Here is a 23259-nt window from a genome sequence, read left to right on the forward strand (position 1 = left end):
GTGGAGTTTGCATGTTCTGCCCGGGCCCCCGTGGGTTCTCTCCGGGTCCTCCGGTTTCCTCCCACACACTGAAAACATCCATGGCAGGCAGATTGACCACTCCAAATTGTCCCTAGGTGTGAGTGTGAGAGTGACTGTTGTATGCCTTTGTGTGCCCTGCGATTGGCTGGCAACCAATTCAGGGTGTCCCCCGCCTCGTGCCCGAAGACAGCTGAGATAGGCTCCAGCAACCCCCACGACCCTAATGAGGAATAAGCAGTACGGAAAATGAGATGAGATGAGATAATCATCATCATCATCATCATCATAATAATACATTTAATTTATAAGCGCCTTTTCAAAACTCTCACGATACGTTTTTTTTCAATGGGTGAGCAGCAGCAGCCATAAAGATGGTTAAAATGTGTTCGTATAGCGAATTGCCTTAACAAATTCAGTCAATTACTCATATACTAATGTTATGTTCCTAATTGAGCCGCTAGATGACAGTATTTAGCACAGGCAGGTAACAGCGCTACAGCCCAATGTATTAAGTGTAGATGCGGGCCAGACGTTATGGATTTTATGACAGAGGCTGCGGGCCGAATGAAAATTGGCCCTGGGCCGCATTTGGGCCCCGAGCCGGAAGTTGGACCTATAATGTACTCATTTGTGTTTATAAGGTCCAGACCATGAGAGGACACCACCTTTCACCTCCCTTCTTCTACTCTTATCATGTGGAAGGGTCATAAAAGATGCTAAATTCTCCAGCTTGGCCAGGTTCACTCAACAGCTCTACCTTGATATAAAACGTTGCCATTGAGAAGTGTTGTGACTTCTGGGTTTTTAAGTTGTGACGAATTCTTGTCTCGAGAGATAAACCTGACTTACAGTATTTTAGCCACACCCTTTTCTTAAAGGTAGTGGTGTAGCTGTGCCAGAAGTATAGTAAAGAATGTACACAATACATTTTTGTATCCTTCGTCATCAAGCCCGTTAAAGATATTGGACAACGTCAGCCAGGTGCAGGCAATTCAAAGTCTGATCATTTCTCTCCTGACTTCATTTGCTCAGCTCAGGCAACGCAAAGGTATATTTCACAGATTTATTTCATCCGTTCACATTTGAATGTCAAGGTCATGTATTTTTTTATGTTTGTAAATTAATGCAAACTATGATATGATAGTCTAGATCGGTCATTGCTGTTGTAACTTTTAAAGCAACTGAAGTCCAAAACTCTAATGTTTAGTTTTTCTCATTGCACAGATGGCATTTCATCTTTACCTGGTGTTGGTCTTTTGTGGCATCGGTGGGTTGTTCACCAGAACTGTGAGTCAAATGATGCATACTTGAGTTCACTTTGTGTTTTGGCTGGAGATGTCCCGATCACCCTTTTTCTGAATCCAAGTTTTTGGTTTGTCGTATCTTTGAATAGCAAGAACTGATCGGGACCTGGGACAAAAATAGCATGGATAAGATTTTTCTACAAAAATAAAACATAAAAAATAAAAATCTAGAACCAAGTAGGCCTATACTTAAATTTGTATGTTGGATATTATTTGACGTGATATATTAGTAAAACACAGTTTTCTTGATTATAATGCCACGCCTCTGGGCGTTCTGAGCACCAACAGCTGCAAGCAGTAAAACATAAGACATTTTAATTGGTTGTCTTTTCCAATAACCGATAAATTTGTAATCTGGCGCTTGTGCAGGATGTTTAAGCCGTAAATAACTTTGGTGAAAAAGGAGTATCTAAAACCCTAAATTCTGTGCAAGGCCGGACCTTCTAGAATCTTGATGGAGACGACAGTTCACCTTGCCGTGTCTGTTTCACTCAGATTTACTGTGGCCATCTGCGCTTTGACTGTAAGCCTATTGTTTAGTTGGTCAGCAAAGCACGGCACTTTTAAACATGATAAATTATTATTCTCCGTCAATGTGTTTGCTTCACCCTGTTCTTACTCATGGTTTTCTTTGCTAATTTGTACTTCTGATGATTTGGATTTTTAAGATTTGGTTCCTGCTGACTTTATTTTAATCCAATTTGTGAATTACATCCTGCTGCTCCCTCCTGCCTACTTTTTTGGGATCCATCACCATCACCACCTTGCAAACCGTGACATCGATATTCTGTGGGTCCTGCAAATTTAGTGAAAATGACAAAAAACCCTGGTAATGAAGTGGACAGATATTTGCACATCGCCTGGCAGGGAATGAGTTAACTATGTTCATCTTTTCTTGAAAAGTCCATCTTGAAAATGGCTTCAGCCATTGTGGGTTGACAAATCCGCTATTAAATCAACACATCAACATATTTACTTATGCAGCTCGGTACTGATACTGAGTAGGCGCCACGAGCAGGCACCGCGAGCAGGCGCTGGCAGCAGCTGAAAACAAATTTTGTATGTCCCCCGCCTAGTGCCCAAAGTAGGTTGGGAAAGGCTCCAGCACCCCTTACAACCCTAATGAGGACTAAGTGGTCTGGAAAATGGATGGATGGACGGATGGATGGATGGATGGATGGATGGATGGATGGATGGATGGATGGATGGCTGGATGGATGGATGGATGGATGGATGATTGTAGAAATTGTAGAAAACTGGATAAATTTAGTTCATATACTAAAAGTGTTTGAACACTTTAATAGCGATATGCAGAAGGGCAGCAATGCGGTCTCACTGCAGAGTATAGTCATTGCGCAATCCATGGTGAGGCTGAGCCGGCTGCTGCCTCACCGCTCGTCTCTACTTAGTAGTATTTGAACGGTAAATGTGAAAATTCAGCGATTTTGAGAAAAAAAAATCACAAAATGGTGAACTTAAAGGGCAACCGACGTCACATTTTTGTTTTTTAACTGACATCAGAAAAACGTTTTATAGCATCTGAAATACCCAAAACACGCAGTATGATATTTTTATTCAAATGCAAAACACCAATAAAAATGACTTAAAGTGTCCAAAATCTGCAAAAAAAATTGAGCTGCGAATTGGGCATTTTCAGAAAGTCCCGCCCCCAGTTCGTGACGTCAAGGCAAGACGTCTTGCATTGCTGGACAATAAAAACAATGGCTTCAGATTCGGATAATATGCTTTTTTGTTACTCATCCAGTTATGAATATGATCCAAATAGCTCTGAAGAGGAAAACATATTCACAGTTCAGATCGTTGATGGTCTGCACCATTTGGGCTGCTGTGTAACGCCTTGCGTTTCATGCTGCAAAATGACTCTGAGTGATTCACTTGCTCTACTGAGCCATCATGTAGATAATAAATGTCATGGCAGACAGTGATAAAAGGCAGGGGGTTGTGATGTAAATGACTGTGCATGTGTTACTTGAAAGAATAATTGCTATACTTTAGACATTCACACACAAACAAGGAACAAGACACACATTTCATTCGTTTTTGTTGAGGGAAAGGTTGTTAGGTAATTTTGAATTACCCTAACAAAGGTGTTCTGTTGGTACCCAAGTTCGTTCGGACAAAGTTTAAACTTCACCTTTTAAAGGACAACCAACGTCTTCGGACAAGTTGTGTCCATAATTTAGATTTTACCGCATATAGCTATATTTTACGTTCTAAGACTCCCTCTGAATATTCAGGAAGTCTTGTTTTTGAGTTGGTGACGAGTCCGTACGTGACGTCACTAAAGGACCGCCCCCTGACCGAAAAAAAGACACATCACGTCAATGTATTTTGCTTTACGTTTGCTGCCAGAAGAGGGCGTCCAAGCTCCATATAAGGAATTTATCAGCCTGTGGAAATGGAGGTGGCCACAGGAGGTCGCCATTTTGTGCCTCTTTTCTGGTGATCGATTTGCCCCCCAATCTTGCCTCAAAATGGCATGGAATACATTCTTTAATCAATTGCAAACATGTAGGCTTTCCTCTTCAGAACTATTTGAATAATATTCATAACTGGATGTGTAACAAGAAAGCATATTCTCTGAATCTGAAGCCATTGTTTGGATTCTCCAGCAATGCAAGCAGTCTTGGAGTGACGTCACGAACTGGGGGCGGGACTTTCTGAAAATGCCCATTTCGCAGCTCAATTTTTTGCAGATTTTGGACACTTTAAGTCATTTTTATTGGTGTTTTGCATCTGAATAAAAGTATCATACTGCGTTTTTTGGGTATTTTAGATGCTATAAAACGTTTTTCTGATGTCAGTTAAAAAACAAAAAAGTGACGTTGGTTGTCCCTTAAAATATCAACAAGTAGAATGCATTAAAACCAGTGATACACCATGTCGTCACAGTAGGTTACATTATATATTTGTACGGGTTATTGTCATTTGTACCCTTTTAGCAGAGATCTGCTCAAAATGATCACAGACAGAGTAGATGTTCTCTTCTTTTCCGTTGTGAATGGTGCGTCTAATGCAGAACAAATCCGATTCATACCTGTCAACGTAGTATATGTTTTTTACTGTATTTGTTTTTGTTTTGCATTTCATTTAGCATTTCAAATAATATACGGCGTACTACAACATTTATACAGAAATAAAAATGTGAACCGATCTTACAAGGACAATTTTGGCTCAAATCCAGTTCGTCTCAACTGCTGGTAACCCACAACAATGCTGCCACCGATTGCTATTATTGTTAAATAAAATACATTGAGATTGAAAAAAATGAAACCTTTAAAATGTCTGTGGTTAATTAATTGAAATGTACGTGATAAATTGACACCTCTAATTAAAACTAAGCTGTGATGTTTATATTTGTCAAGACGTTAGGATTATGTTTTTGCTTTACTGAAATGTTATGTTGTGAAAACGAATAAAATGTATCTTTGTAACTGTGGGTATATTGTCATTGGTTTCCATGACAACAAAAATAACATTTATTTGGACTTGTTGTTCTGTAAAAGTGTTTAACGTTTCTATGCGAACCTTTGTATGTGCGTTTTTCTTAAAATCATCTTCTATACTTTATTTATAATGTTTTGTCATTATCACTTCCGCTTCTGTGTCATGTGTTTCGATGTACGAGAGTAACTGCTAGAGAGAGAGAACGACAGTCTAAACGTCTACGTAAAAGTTTATCTACTTTCGGTTCATAAGGTGCACACTGTACATTATTAATTTGTCGTCGAACTTATTGTAATGTTAATTGTCATTTTTAAATGTCCTTTATAGTGTTCCACAATAAACGTTGTGACATCAGTACGAAGCGTCATCCATGACCGGGGTAGATACAATCTTTTTTTAACCAATACCGCACCAGTTAAAAATCACACAATCGGCCCTGATTGGGACATTCCAAGTTTTCCCAGAAGTTGACTAAAATACTTTTAATTGATTTTAAAACATATAATTTAGCCTTCAGAATTGTGGAAAATTTTTCAACCATGCCTCACTGAGCTATCAACAGGAAATCAAATGTTACTATGTTCGAGTATCTGAATACAGTATATTTAGGCCTCTTATGGCTATCCCACGGGCTAATCACAGCACTTTTGAGGCCATGGCAAGGAATTCACTCATGGCCAAATCAGTGTAAAGCCCCATTGAAGCCCTTTCCCAATCTGTTTAACTTTGGCCTTCCAAAAATGCATTCATACCATTGATGGTTTTGGATGTGTGTAGTATAGTTGTGGTGCTGTTTAGCTCTTATTTTCAAGGAGAGGAGGATCGCTTTAAAAAAAAATCAGTTTTTGTTCTTTTAGGCCAAAGCTTTGATTTCAAATGTGGAGGGATTCTGAGTTTGACCTCTGGGGTTATCATTAGGTTAAGACCTCCATCATATCAAATCATACCATGACTTCCAAGAGTGAAGTTAGGGGTCACTGACCTTCAGCGTACTGTATAAAATTATGAAACCTGTGTCTTTCAGGTCAGATTCCAGAGATTTTTTTAGGGTCTCTTAAAATTCATATTCTTGTTGGTCAAGTATTTTTCATACATACGGGTCACTTCCTGCAAATAGTGTGTATTTACTCTACCTACCAAGAGAGACACTCGGTATGATGTGTTAGGAGCTAAGTAGCACATTACAGCTACAGTTCTGTCCAATTTGCACACACTATAATGTTTTGGCTATCAAGGGAGAGTATTTGAAAACACGGCAAACGACAGAAGCGGGCATCGTCAAACCTGTCTTTTGGGGTTCAGGGGTCACTCCTGAAGACTTTCTATGACTCTGTGGTTGCTTCAGTCATCCACTGTGGAATTGTCTGCTGGTCAGCTGGCATTTACCAATCAGGACAGGAAAAGACTGGAGCGCCTGGTCAAGAGGGCCAGTTCTGTCCTGGGCTACTCGCTGGACTCTCTGGAGGAGGTGGGCAACAGACGGATGCTAGCTAAACTAAAAACCATGATGGACAGCCCCTCCCACACCATTTTGCCCTCCCTGACAGCACTGGGTAGCTCCTTCTTAACATGTGAATGAAAAAATGATTGTTTTCTCAATACAGTTACATATGTATCACAAATATGCTTTTTTTATACTTGCACTGTGTAGGGTTCTTTATGAAACATTTTTGAACAGTTACAGTATACATCTCACTCCTCTGACATTTCTCTTAATCTTAGAATACTTTTTTTCTTTCACCCGCCCTCCCCCTTTCTAATTGCTGCTGTGGACTGCAACTTTCCCTATTGTGGGACTATTAAAGGCTTTCTGATTCTGATTCTGACATTAGTGACAAAATCAGGACTGCGGAAGCTACATTTTGTGTTGATTGTGACAATCCTCCTGAGTAGCCCCAATTAGAGCTGACATAATTCTTTGCTGAAAAGTATTATAAAATATTATATTAAAAAATATTGTATTATAAATATTATTATAAATAATATTATAAAAAATAAAATATAAAAAATTATTATAAATTATATTATACATATTATTATTATATTATAAAAAATAATTATATTCAGTTAAACACGATACCGTTTAAAAATGAGTTATACCCTTTTACAGCTTACTTCACGCTGTATTAGCTGTAATATATATGAGCCATGACTGATCAATGCTCCAACTTAACATTGTTTCTTTCTTTCTTACAGTGGGCCTTCCCCCTCGCGAGAGGTTGGTACCTCTTATTATACTACTATACTATTGACACTGATTCGCTGTGGCGACCCCTTGAAGGGAAAAGCCGAAAGGACAAGAGGAGGACTTTTGAATGAATACTACAGAAAAGAAACCTGGTACCTATCCTTGTCTCACGGGTTGAGACCAGGATAGGTAGACCATATTTGACTTCTTCATTGGGCCTGCTGGTCTAGTGGGTTAAATTGCAGTTCTGGCCTTCCTGGGTGGAGTTTGCTTGTTCTTCCAATGCATGTATGGCTTTTCTCCAGGTACACCGCTTTTCCTACATTCCAAAGATGTGCATGGCAGGGTGATTGAAGACAGTAAGATTGTACCTAGGTGTGAGAGTGTAAGAGTGGGTGGTTGTTTGTTTCTGAGTGCCCTGGATAGGATATCAACCGGTTACACCATGAACACCTGCATACTGCCCAAAGATAGCTGAGATTGGCTCCAGAACTCCATTTGACCCTTGTGAGGATAAAACCGGCATTTGAACGTCGGCATCTATGTAGGAATTAAGTGTATTAAACTAAACAGTGGTCAGAAAAACCCAGTGCTGCGCTACATCTGTGTAAGCTCTCAGTCGTTCAGGAGTGGTCCCTCGATGAAAAGGATTTGTCAGGCGTCATCTGTACTTCTTTGAAGGTGTCGGACGTTTCGCTTCTTATCCAAGATGCTTCGTCAGGGCCGCCACGGGAAAGGTTGCGCCCTGCTGTGGCCGACCGAAGTCAGTGCGCGTAGCAGTGGGGACTCCAGCCTTGTATGGTGGGGTCCTCCCATGAGATGGAAGGGTCATGGGTGCTGAGCCAGGGCAGGCCAAGAACGAGTGGTGCTGCGCGGGACGGCATGAGAAGGAAACGACGATGCTCGACCTGGTTGCCCGACAGCCGGAGTTTAAGTGGAGCGGTAACTTGAGTAACTCTGGCTAATAAACGTCCATCCAAATCGAGAATCTCCTTAGGTATCGTCAACTTCTCAATGCCGCAACGAAGACGCGAGTTGGGGATCAATAAAGCACCCGTCCGCCCACAAGTCCACTAACGGCTGTATAGCACGGGAACTGGAGGGAGCCATTAAATCGCCGTCCAACTCCAGCGCGTAATGGCCGCCGTTTGGAAGGGGAATCACAGACGCCGGAGTCTTCGGCGGGGGACCTCGAGTATGACGTCCTCCAGGTTTAGCGCGATCGCTTCCGCCCCCCTATCTACATCGGCTTGTGGCTCTTCTCCTGACGCCGGGCCTGCTCACTGATGCCGGGTGAGGACGTACGCGCCGGACCCCGTGTTCGCCTGCCCGCTGGCCGCCTTGCTCACGCTTCCTCTCCCGGAGTCGATTGTCGAGGCAGAGGACGACGGCGATCAGTTCGTTGAGAGTTGTGCCTGCGTCGCGGGTCACCAACTCCTCCTTGAGTGCGGCGGTGAGTCCGCGGCAGAACACTCCTCTCAGCACCCGATCGTTGTACCCGCACCGGGCGGCCAGGATGCGGAAGGCGATAGAGTATTCGGCGGCCGAACAAATCCCTTGTTGAAAGTCCAGGGGCAGTCCTTCTGCTTCGGTCTCTGTGACTGGGTGATGAAACACCTGGCGTAACTCGGCCACGAAGTCCGGGTAAGAGACACAGAGTTCGGGTTGGGACTCCAGAACCGCCAACACCCAGGAAGCTGCCTGGTCGGTGAGTAGGCTGGTGACAAACGCCACTTTAGCCTCGTTGCTGGCGTATGCGGAGGGTTGTTGGTCGAACACCAACGAGCACTGCATAAGAAATTGGGCGCAGCGCCCGGGTACACCTCCGTAACGTGCTTGGTGTGGTAAGGGAAGATCACGACTGCTTACCGAGGGGGTGGGGGGCCCTGTCAAAGTCGCGGCGCGTGTCTCAACCCCTTCAAAGCGTTGAACCAGCACGGACATCGTACCGCGGATCTCCGCGATATCCTCAAAGTCAAAGTCAAAGTCAAAGTCAGCTTTATTGTCAAATATGCTAATATGCATGACATACAGCACAGATGAAATTAATGTCCTCTCGGACCCAGCGTGCAAGACATGCAAGGCACTTATAAGGTGGCTAAAAAAGACATACAATTGACAACAGACAATACATGTAATTTCTGTATGTAAAGTGAGGTAGTGTCGTATGGAAAGTGAGGTAGTGACGTATGTAAAGTGAGGTAGTGACATATGTAAAGTGAGGAAGTGACGTACATAAAGTGACGTAATGTCGTAATTGCAAAAACAAACAACTAGAAAGGGTTGAAGTGAGGTCTTGTCTAATGAGAAATAACAAAAAATAGAGTTCAGGATGATCGTACAGCATGTAGCGTGTACTCAGAGTTCGCTGAGTGTGGCAGTGGGAAGGGGCAGGCTGGGCAGGGCTGGGAGGGAGTTGAGTCTCCGGACTGCCTGGTGGCAGAAACTGTCCTTGAGCCTGCTGGTCTTGGCTCGGAGACTCCGCAGTCTCCGACCCGATGGCAGCAGGCTGAAGAGGCTGTGGGAGGGGTGGGTGGGATCGCCAGCGATCCGGATGGCTCTGCGGGTGAGGCGGGTGTTGTAGATGTCCTGAAGGGGGGGGAGAGAGACACCGATGATCTTCTCAGCTGTCCTCACGATGCGCTGCAGAGTCTTACGGCAGGACACGGTGCAGGCGCCGTACCACACGGTGATACAGCTGGTCAGGATGCTCTCGATGGTACCGCGGTAGAAGGAGGTCGTGATGGGGGTCGGGGCTCCAACTCTTTTGAGCTTGCGGAGGAAGTACAGGCGCTGGTGGGATCTCTTGGCCATTGATGCCGTGTTGTGGCTCCAGGACAGGTCTTCGGATATGTGCACTCCCAGGAACTTGGTGCTGCTCACTCTCTCCACTGCAGCACCGTCGATGGTTAGTGCATGCTGGGGGCGCACTCTCCTGAAGTCCACAACAATCTCCTTCGTCTTCTCCACATTCAGACGGAGATTGTTGTCCTTGCACCACATGGCCAGGCGGCTCACCTCGTCCCTGTAGGCTGTCTCCTCGTCGTTGTTGATGAGGCCCACCACAGTCGTGTCATCCGCAAACTTTATGAAGAGGTTGGAGCTGGGTGATGATGGTGAGCAGTCGTGCGTGAGCAGAGTGAAGAGGAGGGGGCTCAGCACACACCCCTGGGGGGCCCCTGTGTTCAGCGTGATGGTGCTGGAAGTGTTGTCGCCAACTCTGACTGCCTGTGGTCTCCCCGTCAGGAAGTCCAGCAGCCAGTTGCACAGGGAGGTGCTGATCCCCAGTTTGCTCAGTTTATTGGTGAGCTGTTGGGGGATGATTGTGTTGAATGCTGAGCTGAAGTCGATGAACAGCATTCTGACGTAGGAGTCTCTGGTCTCCAGGTGGGTGAGCGCTGTGTGGAGAGCAGTGGAGATGGCATCATCGGTCGAGCGGTTGGGCCGATATGCAAATTGGAAGGGGTCATGGGTGGGGGGGAGGGCAGCCTTGATGTGGTTCATAACTAGCCGCTCGAAGCACTTCATGAGGATGGGAGTGAGTGCGACCGGGCGGTAGTCATTGTGGCAGGTGGGGGACGACTTCTTCGGGACCGGGATAATGGTGGTGGCTTTGAGGCACGTGGGCACAACAGCCTGGCTCAGAGAGGTGTTGAAGATGTCCGTGAAGACATCTGTGAGCTCCACAGCGCAGTCTCTCAGAACACGGCCAGGAATGCCGTCGGGACCCGGGGCTTTTCGTGCGTTGGTCCCTCTGAGGGATCGCCTCACGCTGTCCTGGGACAGTGTCAGCACCTGTTCGCCGGGAGGTGGTGGGGTCTTCTGTGCTGGAGTGCTGTTGTCTGCCTCGAAGCGGGCGAAGAAGTCGTTCAGCTGGTTCAGCAGAGTGGTGGAGTTCTCGCAGGTCTGTGGAGTGGGCTTGTAGTCTGTGATGGTCTGTATCCCACGCCACAGGTTCCTGGTGTCACTGCTGTCTTTGAAGTGGTTGGCGATCCTCCTGGAGTGCTGTCTCTTGGCCATCCTGATGCCACGTGACAGGTTGGCCCTGGCTGTCCTCAGGCCCAGCTCACCGCCAGCTTTGTAGGCAGCGTTCCGAGCCCTGAGGAGCCTGTGTCATTATCCAAACGGAGAAAAGTAGATAAGGAGTGTAGAATTTACAATGAAAAATGGACCATGACATATTTTTTTACAGAGATGCGTGGGAAACCTTTGTGCTTGGTGTGTTTTCAACAAGTTTCGGTATTGAACGAAAGATATTTGGTGAAATATAGCACGTATGGTATAATTTTAATGGTCCAGCCCACTTGACTTCTACCGAGGCCATTTGTGGCCCACCATGTGAAATGAGTTTGACACCTCTGAATTAAATGGATCGAGTGGGGTTAGAAATCAGCTGTAAGTCCATTTTCTGCTGTCATCAAAATGTTCTAAAATGTGTTGCAGATTACGTTTGCCCGCCTGGTTGGACTCGTCTGAATTCCCGCTGTTTCTTGTTTCAAAATGAGTTATTGCAATTTACTGTTGCTGAGGTACAGTATCTATGACCCTCCACACATTGTAGTCTCTTGCATATGAAATGAGACAAATGTATGCTTCTCCAATTGACAAAATGTATTTTTTCCCCAATATTTTCCTCCAACTAGACTTTCTGCAACATTCTTGGAGGAAATCTGGTTTCAATCCACAACGCAGTGGAGAATGAAGTAGTTCGACATTTGATTCTGGAAAACCTTGGAACTTTTACCCCCACTTGGATTGGCCTCCATGACAAGGTTGAGGTAAAATATTTTTTCCTGCAGATGCAACTCCTCCAAACCTCCAAAATGTTTTTGATGGATTATTTCACTGGAGGTTTAGGCACTGAAATCATAAAGATTCTCAGTGTACCTGCATTTTCATTCATTTGCTCCATTGGTTCTTGAACATTACACATCAAGTCTACTGCACCCCTCAAAATGCCAAGCTTTTGTTCGGGAAAGTGGCCTTCTTTCCATCGGGTGTTGGTTGAAAAAAAGGGTGAGGATGTTCAAATGATTTTCAAATGCAAAATGGAATCAATGAACAATTTTTTCCAAGCCGTTGGACTCAAAATATTCCAGGCACATATGAATGACAGACAAAGGCTGCAGATCACAAGTGCAAAGATGTAAGACATGGTTATGGTTTACCCATAACTTCCTCAAACTTAGCGAAAAAAACTCAAATTCTCCTCGTTGGTACCAAATCCACCTTGAGCAAAGCTAACAGTTTATCTCTCACTATTGACAATTCGACCATTTGTCCCTCCCATCAGGTGAAAAGTCTGGGTGTCATTCTTGACAGCACACTATCTTTCCACTCCCATATAAACAACTTAACCCGATTTGCGTACTTCCACCTACGCATAATCAATCGTCTTCGCCTGTCTCTTACCCTTCACACCACTGCTATCCTCGTTCATAGTCTTGTCACCTCCCGGATTGACTATTGCAATTCACTTCTCTTTGGTGTCCCTCAGAAACTTCTCCACAAACTTCAACTCGTCCAGAATTCTTCAGCCCGGATCATCACCAGAACCTCATCCTTTCACCCCATCACCCCCGTCCTCCAAGAGCTCCACTGGCTCCCGGTCATATATAGAATCAACTTTAAAACTTCTATACATTTAAAGCTATCCATAACCTTGCCCCCCCATACCTATCTGACCTTCAAATTTCTGTCAAATATTTTTATTTGTATGACTTGTCATAGCGTCGTCGCCGTTCAGAGCGCGCCCCTCCCCTCCTGTCTCCTTCTCCGCTGCCCCTTAGAGACGGCCCTCCCGTCCTGACTCACCCGGGCTCCCGCACCTGTGTTCTATCCCCTTGATTGTGCCTTCTGGCTATAAAAGCCAGTCTTACTTCACCGTCTCTGTCGGAGTATTCTGGAAGTTCCGCGCTACTGCTACACGTCAGGTCTGTTCCGTTATCACCCTCAATTCTCACCTCCCTGTTTGTTATTTAGTGCGTGTCTCAGTAGACTTTTTGTTGGAAAATCTGTCTCCCCGTGTATTTTGGATCCAACCCTTACCTCCTTCTGTCGTCCCTCGAGTCCGGTCACTACGCCTCGAGTGGACGTGACATAATACTCCGACCGCCTGTGGATCCCGCCGGTGGAGACAGATTCATTGCCGCCCTTGTCCAAGAGGCGGAACGTTCGAGCCAGCCTCACGGACCCTTCCTCCCTGCCCGTGGGTAGGCGCGATCTACAGCTACCTCACCCATCACGCTACGCAGGCGAAACAAGGCGCTGCGCTCAGTTTTTAATGCAGTGCGCGCTCGTGTTCGAGCAACAACAACACGCCTACGTTAGCGATGAGGCTAAGGTAGCCTTCATCACCAGCCTGTTCACGGGCCAAGCTGAGACCTGGGTGCTGGCCGTCCGGGAGTCCCGACCGGAGCTCTGAGCCTCGTACCCGGACTTCGTGGCCGAGCTAGGCCAGGTCTTCCATCCGGTGACGGAGGTCGAGGCAGAACGGCGACTCCACAACTGCGTACTAGGGGCCCTTTCGGCCGCTGAATACTCCGTCACCTTCCGTATCCAGGCCGCTGGCAGCGGCTACAACCACCGAGCGCTGAGGGGAGTGTTTCGTCGCGGATTGAACGGCGCTCTCAAGGACGAGTTTGCCACCCGCGACGCTGGCACTACCTTCAACGACCTAGTCGACATCGTCATTGGCCTGGATCACCGTCTTCGGGAGCGGCAGAGGGAGCAGAGCAGCCTGCGGTCTAGCCGGCCCAGGACGACCACACCCGGCGGCAGCGAGCGAGTGCGGTGCCTGGAGGGATCCCCCGAACCCATGCTGATGGGGGGGGGGGGGGACGATCGCACCAACCCGGGGCTCGTCGCACCCAAGGCCCCCAGCCTAAGACCTCCGGTCCCTGTAAGTCCCCGTCTAAACGGCGACCGCGGCGACCTCTGAAGGCCAACTCCACGGCTCCCGTGACGCGATTGGAGCTTGACGGCGATGTAATAGGCCCTTCCAGCTCCCAAACTGTGCGGGCGCAAGTGGACTCGGGGGCCGATCGGTGTTTTATCGATCCCCAGCTGGCCGACTCTTTGGGTTGTGATCTCATCGATCTCCTTCTCCCCAAGTAGATCCTCGATCTTGACGGCCGACATTTGGCCAAGGTCACCCACATCACAGCCCCACTAAAAATAGGTTAGCGGGCAACCACACCGAACACGTCAATTTTTAGTCATGCCCTCCCGGAACGCGCTGACAGTACTGGGCCTCCCTTGGCTCAGTACCCATGACCCGTCCATCTCGTGGGAGGGCCCCATCATCCAGGGCTGGAGCCCCTACTGCTACACCAACTGCCTGTGGTCGGCGACGGCAGGGCGATGTCACATCTCGTCGCCGTCCTGGGCGCGCCCCGCCCCTCCTGTCACCTCCTCCGCTGCTCCCTGGAGATGGCCCCTCCCATCATCACTCACCTGGGTCTCCACAGCTGTTTGTCATTTACTGATTGTGCCTTCTGACTATATCTGCCGATCGCACACTCCCGTCTCCGTCGGAGTATTCTGAAAGCCACCCTTGCTACTACCTTGCCGTCAGGTCTGCCTTTATCGATCACTGTCCAGTCTTCCACGTTTCCCTTCTCAAGCCAGTGGAAACCAGCTCCCTAGAGCCGTCTGTTGAGGGGGGGGGGGGCACTGTCACATCGCCGTCGCCGTCCAGAGCGCACCCCTCCAGTCCTGTCCCCTCCTCCGCTGCTCCTTGGAGACGGCCCCTCCCGTCCTGACTCACCCGGGCTTCCGCACCTGTGTTCAATCCCCTTGATTGTGCCTTCTGGCTATAAAAGCCACTCTTACCTTACCGTCTCTGTCGGAGTATTCTGGAAGTTCCCCGCTACTGCTGCACGTCAGGTCTGTTCCATTATCACCCTCAATTCTCACCTCCAGACTGAGGAAGTCACATCGAGGGGGAAGAAGAGGGAGATTTTCATTGCATTCAATTCCATTCCAATTGCATTCCATTGCAACTTCAAATAAAGAAACCTCAAAATATCCTTCCTGGATCTGGCTGAGTGAACTTTTATCATTTTTCCACCTGCTTGCTGTCTCGCCGCATAACAATGTGATAACCTTTGTCCACTGTACCTGACTACACTGATCTCCAGTGACCTGCTCAAACGGCTCCAAAACAGTGCATGTGGCCTGCAGTACGTCCCCAGCTCCTCTGCTAAATTCTCAGAAATGTGTCTTTCATTGAACTCGAAACAATCCAGCAGACAGGTCTCCACTTTGACATTTTCAACAAAGTGGCATGTAACTGACATGTAGGATGTTTTGGTTCAGTACTCCAGCAGTAGGTTGCTAGACAAACATCTGTGGCTTTTTGGCCCATTCTTCGACTCCAGCACGTTCTTTGTCATGTATGATGATTGAGAAAGTGTTTTCAGAATCAGAATCAGAAAGCTTGAGGGCGGGGAATAGAAGTGGCCGGGGAAGTCGGCCCCCATTTCCGGCTCCTTTTTAGGAGCCGGTTCTCTTCGGTCACTTCAGAGATCCGGCTCAAATAGCCGGCTCGTTCGCGAACGACACATTACTGGTAGGTACATTATTAATAGAATCAAACCTTAATACTTTGCAACAATGTTTTTTTTTTGCTATTAGTCGTCATATTGTGTTTCAAGTTGTGAAAAATGGGGCAGGCAAGTTTATGGCCGGGTCTGCAACTTTTCAGCGTTGTCCGGTAACGTTTTGTCATGAGTTTCAGACACTGGTGAGAATGGTTTTTCGTTTCTGTGTGCCCTGCGATTGGCTGGCTCAGGGTGCCCCTCGCCTACTGCCCAAAGACTATAGGCACCAGCACCCCCGTGACCCAAATGAGGATGAAGCGGTCTGGACAATGAATAAATGAATAAAGTATAATACAGCAGTTTCGGACTCGAGATACCCGTGACGTTGTTGAGTGTTTTTTTTTTTTTAAATGCCCCCTTCAGTCTCTTTATTTTGATACAGCAAGTGAAATTTTTAGCCAAAAATACATGTAAATAAGTTGCCGCATCATATATTTTAAATATTTCCCTTTGCCACTAAAGTGTCATTTCCCCAACCACCACCATTTTGGCCTCATGCTAATGGTCATTATTAGGGCTCTTCAAAATTCAGGCTAAACTCCAGAACAGGGTGCGGCAATTCATAACAACAATTCGCACGTACCGCTGACGCAAGTACCCACGGCTTCCCACGTAATCGCGCTGTTGAAAAATTCCTCTCCCTGCTAACGGTGAAGCCAGAAGAGGTTGCGCGAAACACATGCTCGGACCCAAACGGACACCGAAAGAAAAAAACAGCAAGGCAGGACGACTTGCTCAACTCCATGCCGCTATTTAGCTGTTGAATATACTTCGTCTGTTGAGTAAACCTTTCCTACACGCCGTTGTAGGCCCTCGTGCCGTTCTTTCTTTGGGATTTGACAATTAGTGTAGGAGCGATCAAATAGCACGAGAAACTCTTTAAGCTTGCTCTACTCTCGGCGGTTGGCGCTGACGGTGTAGCAAACATTTCATGATGTACCTACCTTCTTATTACAAGTCAATGATTTTTTTAATGAGACAATGCTCTGGCCGAAAAAAAATATTCCCGAACTGACAGTGTCATGGCGTTCTTGTGACGTGGCTAAAAAATAAGTGACTGGGTCAGGAAACCTTCAAAAGTAGGCTGAGAACAAACTCCACACCTTCACCATCATCAAAGCAACTTGTCCCCGTTGATGGTGCCATTGCCGTGGATGAACAAGCATGCTTTACTTTGGTTGGATCACTAAAATATGACTTTTTTTCTAACAGGATGGAAAGTTTGTTTGGACAGATGGATCACCTTTTGATTTTGAGGACTGGGCTGTGAATCGGCCAAGAATGAATACAGAACAGGACTGTGGAGTAATAAACTTTCTAGGTATGAATGCAGTTTCACTATGCTTAACTACCTGGCATTTCAAAGGTTGTGGAGTAACCTAGGCTAACCATTTGTTGAGTTGATCTTGAGGCTATGTTAAACATACTTGTTAGAATGTTTTTTGTTTGTCTTTGTTAATGGAAACCACCCTGGCTCATTGTTAGACCCATAGCAACGTACTTAACTTCAAATATGCTTTGCTTTACCAATATCCAGTGTGACACAATTTCAAGAAAGCTTAGTTGCCATTCTCGTCCACTGTTTAGCGACAATTTGCTATTACTACAGTGTTATTTGACAAAGTGCCTTGGCGCTGTACCGCGATACACTAGTTACCTCTCAGGTTGACATGGTGAGTAGCCAAAAGAAAAGAATAGCGAATGGACCAGAAAATTGGAACAAGAAAGTTTCATTGCCGCAAAGCAATTTAATTCTATCATATGCAGCCGCAAGTTTGAGGACAATACAACAACGTCGGTCATTGAACATTTGCTGTGTCGTGGTGCCAGGTGGACATCTCGATACACTTGTGTCTTAACAGGGTCTTTGCTTTGGACGAGCACAGAAACCTGAACAGGAAAAAGAAACAGAACACCTATCAGATTCTAATCTTTCCAATCCCGCTTTTCCATGTCATGCTGTCCTCCGGTTGGTTCTCTTGCTCCTCGTGAGGACATGGGCATCCGTAGGCATGGGCATCCAAAGAAAAAAATCTGGGGGGCTTAGGTCCGGGCAATGGGGTGCCCACTCAAAATCAGTCTTGACACTGATAACTCGGCCTCCGAAGTTCTCTTTCAGCTAATCTTGGGACAGGTTTTGATGCTATCTTAAGGACAGAGTGTACGCAGGGAAACCCAGAACCATTATGGAACTCAAGAAAGCCATCAAGGAGGAGATGAGAGCCATTACAAATTCAGTCTGTAAAACGTCATGGACAACTTCTTGCGGTGTCTCTAGTAATGCATGGAGCAAAATGGAGGCCATCTAGAACATATACTGTAGAACGGAAAAAAAAGGCCAAAGACCCGATTGTTTTGTTGTAATGTTTTGAATATAATAAACTAGTTATGACCAAAGTTTCATTTCATTCGGACAAAACACGAAGAAACAGGGCTTAATTAGAGTTGGGGCCTGTTTTTTTTTTTTTTTTTTGCCACCTTGTATTCGGGACGAAAGCAGGGACAGATGAAAAAACACTTTGGGACACCCCATTTCCACCATATACAGTGGCAATAGTGCACTGTTCTTCACTCCTCAAAGATGTGGACCAGAATTATTTTAAAGCGGTCAGGAACACGGCTTTTACGGCCTCATCGAACTCTTCCCGTCCCTGGATTTTTGACACCATTCTGCGTGGCCAGCAGGTCAGACGCTTCCAAAATCCCACAGGCCAGATAGGCCCGATATGTCTCTGCAATTTGTACAACGGTTATCACTCAAGGTTCCAATGTACCGTTGTATCCCAATTACAGAACACTGTTAATATCCAATCCTGCATATCCAGTACAGGTATATGGTTCAAAAATAGCAAATGTCATCAACAAGACTTTGATTATATCAAACTTAACCCTTTATTTTGATCTCTTTTTACTTACAGGTCAATTCTGGAATGATATTCCATGCAATATTCAAAGACGTTTTGTTTGTTCCAGAAAGTTGAAACATTACTGAATGAATGACTTATTTCGACTGTTTTGACGACTCAACAAAAAGCCAGCAATTGTTTACAAATGTTCAATTGTTATTCATTGTCAAAAATAGTTGGACACTACAATTAATAAAGGGGTAACTATGAGCATGTTTTTGTGTGTACTTACTTCTTCGTTGAAGAACTTGGTTGCATTGTGAGAAAGTAACATTCTAGACTTTTTAAGATGTAACTCCTATATCCTTGCTTTCTTGTTCCACAGATGAGAAGGTTTCTTCAGCCGTCATCTGTACAATTTTGAAGGTTTCGGACGTTTCGCCTCCTATCCAAGAGGCTTCGTCAGCGAACTAAAGTCTGACTGGTCGTATCGGCCCTATTTATATATCCCTAATGTCCAGACATGGCGGCGCCGGCCACAGATATGATAGGTCCCTACTCTCAGGTTGGGTGGAGCAGAGGACCACTTGCTGTGGCCCCACTGATTGTTCCTACATTCCTGACTAACGACTGGCCTATTTACTCCACTCCCACCGGTATCACCTCATCAGCATTACGAATGTTGCCTAACCTGTTTTGCTTAAGCAGGCTATTGTATGAACGATCCAAATTGAACCTCACCCCACCAGACCGATTTAATGAAGGATTTTGTTGTTTTTCTTTCTTATAAAACAACAAAATCCTTCATTAAACCTCTTGGATAGGAAGCAAACGTCCAAAACCTACAAATCTGTACAGATGACGGCTGAGGAAACCTTCTCATCGATGCTTTATCTTCCAATCACAGTATATATATATACATATATAAATGATCACCTCTTTCCCTATATTACATTACAAACCGAACTTCAATCATAAATAAAATATAATTATAAATCCCCGAAGCCTAAGTCTACATTTTTGCCCAAATTCAGCAATCTAAAGTCACATTTTATTTTATTTGGTTAAATAGTAAAAAACGTAAAGTGAAAACTTTATTTTTCTTCACCGGTGAATAAAAAATGGCATTGTCCCTGCCCGCTGTCCAAAACGTTTTTTAAATAGATCAGTCTGAGTGAAAAATAAGTACAGGTAGTATGTAATCTTCTCAAACCTGTGAATATAAACTTCTTGTTTACTACAATCAAGTTTTTTTAGAAGTGTCGCTTATAGTACTTTTTCCAAATCTAAACACATCGTAGAGGTCCAAAAGCCACAGGTCTCGGGACTGAAACCAGAGGTTGGTTTAGTGTAGTAACTGAGGCAGCAAAACAAATTCCTTCTGGTATCAAATACAGCCGTAAATTGAACAACAGCCATCACTGTCACATCTCGTCGCCGTCCTGGGCGCACCCCGCCCTTCCCGTCACCTTCTCCGCTGCTCCCTGGAGACGGCCCCTCCCATCATCACTCACCTGGGCTCCCACAGCTGTTTGTCATTTACTGATTGTGCCTTCTGACTATATATGCCGATCGCACATTACCGTCACCTTGCCGTCAGATCTGCCATTGTTAGTTGCCGTCACTCACCTTCCCCAGTTTGTTATGTTGCATGCGTGTCTCAGTAAAGAATTTTGCTCCTGAATATTTGTCTCGTCGTGTACTTCGGATCCAACCTTCCCACCTTCCTTCGTCACTCAATTGCTGCCTCCTAGCCTCGAGTGTCATGACAATCACGTCCCTTAAGATGATTCAGAATCAGAAAACCTTTATTCGTCCCACAATGAGGAAATTTGGAGTCCACAGAAGCAATTTGAAAGGGGAATGGAGTGGGAGGGAGTGAAAGGATAGAAAACAAGATATTCTAAGCATAGCAATAGAAAAATGTCAACTGCATACTGTAAATGTGCAAAACCGTTTCATTAAAACTACATTGTGCAAGTATCAAAAAAGGCATATTGATATATGTTGCTTTATTGCATCAACCCATAGTTACAGTACAAGTGTCAAGTGTCCAATTGAACAAAGGGATGAAAGTAAGAGGAAAGAAAGAAGTAGAAACACAAAATACAGGACCTGCTGTAAAGGCAGCAACTCTCGCGGCGCCATGTTGAAGTCAAAACAACAACTTAAAACTAAATGACGAATAAGGTGACACAACACATAAGACACAGACAGTCATTCAATCTTAAGCACTCTGTGCACACTCTTTGATGTATTTAGCATTTCTAAATGAAAGAGGAGAAGATCAAAGCATCCTTTTCACCAGTACAGGGGCAAAAAAAGCACAATGACCCCAGAGCTGTCCAGCGATGACAGTCAAATGGCATATTGAGAAGTGGTGTGACTGTTGGGTTTTCAATTTGTGACAAATTGTAGTTGTGAGAGATAAGCATAACTTTTTTTGCTACAACCTTTTCTGAAAGATGTTTGTGAAGATGTGCCAAATGTATAGTAAAGAATGTACGCTGTAAATTGTTGTGGCATGCGTCATCAAGACCGTTAAAGTTATTGGATAACGTCAGTCAAGTGCTGGCACTTAGATAGGCTGCTGATTCCTGCCCTGACTTCATTTGCTCAGCTCAGGAATCGCAACGGTATATAAATGTAAATTCAATAGAGTATCGGTCGTTGTTGTTACTTTTAAGGACACTGAATTCCTAAATTCTATTGTATATATTTTCTCTTGGCATCGATGGGATTCCCTCTTCACATGTTGTTGGTCTTTTGTGGCATCAGTGGATTGTTCAACAGAACTGTAAGTCAAATATGCATAATTGAATCTACGAGATGTCCCTTTTTATTTTCATCCGAATCTCGGTCTTTGCTTTTGAGTGTCTTTGGAGAGCAAGAACTAATCAGATACTGAAGCAAAAAGAGTGTGTATAAGATTTTTCTACTAATAAAATAAAAATCTAAATCCAGGTAAGTACACACTTACATTTTTATTTTCGGTATTGTTTAACTGAACTATTGGTGTGTTTTTATTCTTGAAATGATTGAATACAGGAACTGAAGTAATGGTATTTACACTAGTTCAGTGTAATTTTTTTTACTGAAAACAAGAATCATTCAAGAAATAAAGTGAGTTTTTTAATGTATGTAAGGACATATAATGCAGATAGAAGCTTACATATATTTTATTTTTCATTGAGGAAGTCTATAGTGACAGAGAAGTATGTCAGAGCGGTGCAGGACATGTATGATGACTGTAAGACAGCTTCTTATCCAAGAATCTTCTTCAGCAAAGTAGTCTTACTCATAGTTTAGGCCTTATATATATATATATATCCCTACTGTCCAGACATGGCGGTGCCGGCCTCTGCTATGATAGGTCCCTGCTCTCAGGTTGGGGGAACAGAGGACTACTCCCTGCAGCTTACATATATTTTATTTTTCATTGACGAAGTCTGGAGTGACAGAGAAGTATGTCAGAGCGGTGCAGGACATGTATGATGACTGTAAGACAGCTCTGCTGTCGGTGTGACGGAGGAATTCAAGCTCGAGGTGGGTCGTCACAAGGGGTTAGCTCTGAGCCCCTTCTTATTCGCTCTGGTAATGAACAAGCTGACAGACGATGTTAGACAGGAATCTCTCTGTAGGATGATGTTTTCAGATGACATTGTGATCTGTAACAAGAGCAGGGAACAGGTAGAGGAGAAACTAGAGAGGTGGAGGTTTGCTCAGGAAAGAAGAGGAATGAAGGCCATTCGCAGCATGACGGAATATATGTGTGTGAATGAGAGCGACACTCCCTTCCATGAGCTGTCACCTTACCGTGGTTGAGGGGTTTGTGTGTCCCGATGATCCGAGGAGCTAAGTTGTCTGGGCCTTTATGCCCCTAGCAGGGTCACCCATGGCAAACTGGTCCTCGGTGAGGGACAAGATGATGGGAACAGATGATGATTTATGATGAAAAACATGGATGGATCTGGTTTTCTCTTGCCCAGACGCGGGTCATCGGGGCCCCTCTCTGGAGCTAGGCCTGGAGATGGGGCTTGTTGGCGAACAACTGATGGCTAGGCCTACACCCATGTAGCCCGAAGAGGCAATGTGGGTCCCATTCTCAAGGGCTCATCATCCATGGTAGGGGCAAAAGGGGTCGGGTGCAATGTGAGATGGGCGGCAGCCAAAGGCGGGCACCCCCGCGGTCCGATGCTCGGCTGCAGAAACCATCTCTTGGGACGTGGAATGTCACCTCTCTTGCAGGGCAAGAGCCCGAGCTGATGTCTGAGGTAGAAAAGATTTGAATAGATATAGTTAGACTTACCTCCACAGACAGCCTAGGTTATGGTACCATCGTTCTCAAGAGGGGTTGGATTCTCTTCCACTCGGTTGTCCTTTAAGTGTATTCGTCATTTGTTGTACTCCTCGGGCTTATTTAAAGGGGCGTTTACCAGTTTCAACATGACGGCCAGTATCATCCAATCAAAATTGCGCTTTCTGCCAACTGCAAAAAAAAAAACATTTTAGAGCATCTAACATTCGCAAAACACACAGGCTGACATTTTTAGTCAAATGAAAAACACCAACAAAAAATACTTAAAGTGTCCCAAAACTACTTCAAAATGACCTCAGAAAGTTTCCGTTTCAGAAGGTCCCGCCCCCTTGTTCGTGACATCACGCCAGTATGTCGTGCCTTGCTCTAGAATCAAAACAAAGGCTCCACAATATTTCCGCTGTTTGGGCCGACACCCAGCTCACATTGCACCCCATGCCAATGGCCTTACTTGCAAGTGGTGATCCACATTGTGCTTTTGGCTATGGCTGGCCCAATCTCATGTGCAAAT

The 23259-nt window shown here is 45.2% G+C and overlaps 1 protein-coding gene across 1 annotated transcript; it reads left to right on the forward strand.

Annotated features, from left to right (window-relative positions):
- The first annotated feature begins 1027 nt into the window (after window positions 1-1027).
- On the forward strand, window positions 1028-18660 carry LOC148889086 (galactose-specific lectin nattectin-like). Its single transcript, XM_089012153.1, has 7 exons — window positions 1028-1069; window positions 1246-1308; window positions 6990-7011; window positions 11425-11510; window positions 11625-11759; window positions 16797-16905; window positions 18503-18660. Exons 2-7 carry the CDS (start codon window positions 1246-1248, stop codon window positions 18574-18576), a joined length of 489 nt encoding a protein of 162 aa, XP_088868279.1. The 5' UTR covers window positions 1028-1069; the 3' UTR covers window positions 18577-18660.
- The last annotated feature ends 4599 nt before the right edge of the window (window positions 18661-23259 follow it).

Source organism: Hippocampus bargibanti, linkage group LG13 (assembly GCF_051943395.1).
Source record: "Hippocampus bargibanti isolate YZ-2025 linkage group LG13, ASM5194339v1, whole genome shotgun sequence".
NCBI lineage: Eukaryota > Metazoa > Chordata > Actinopteri > Syngnathiformes > Syngnathidae > Hippocampus > Hippocampus bargibanti.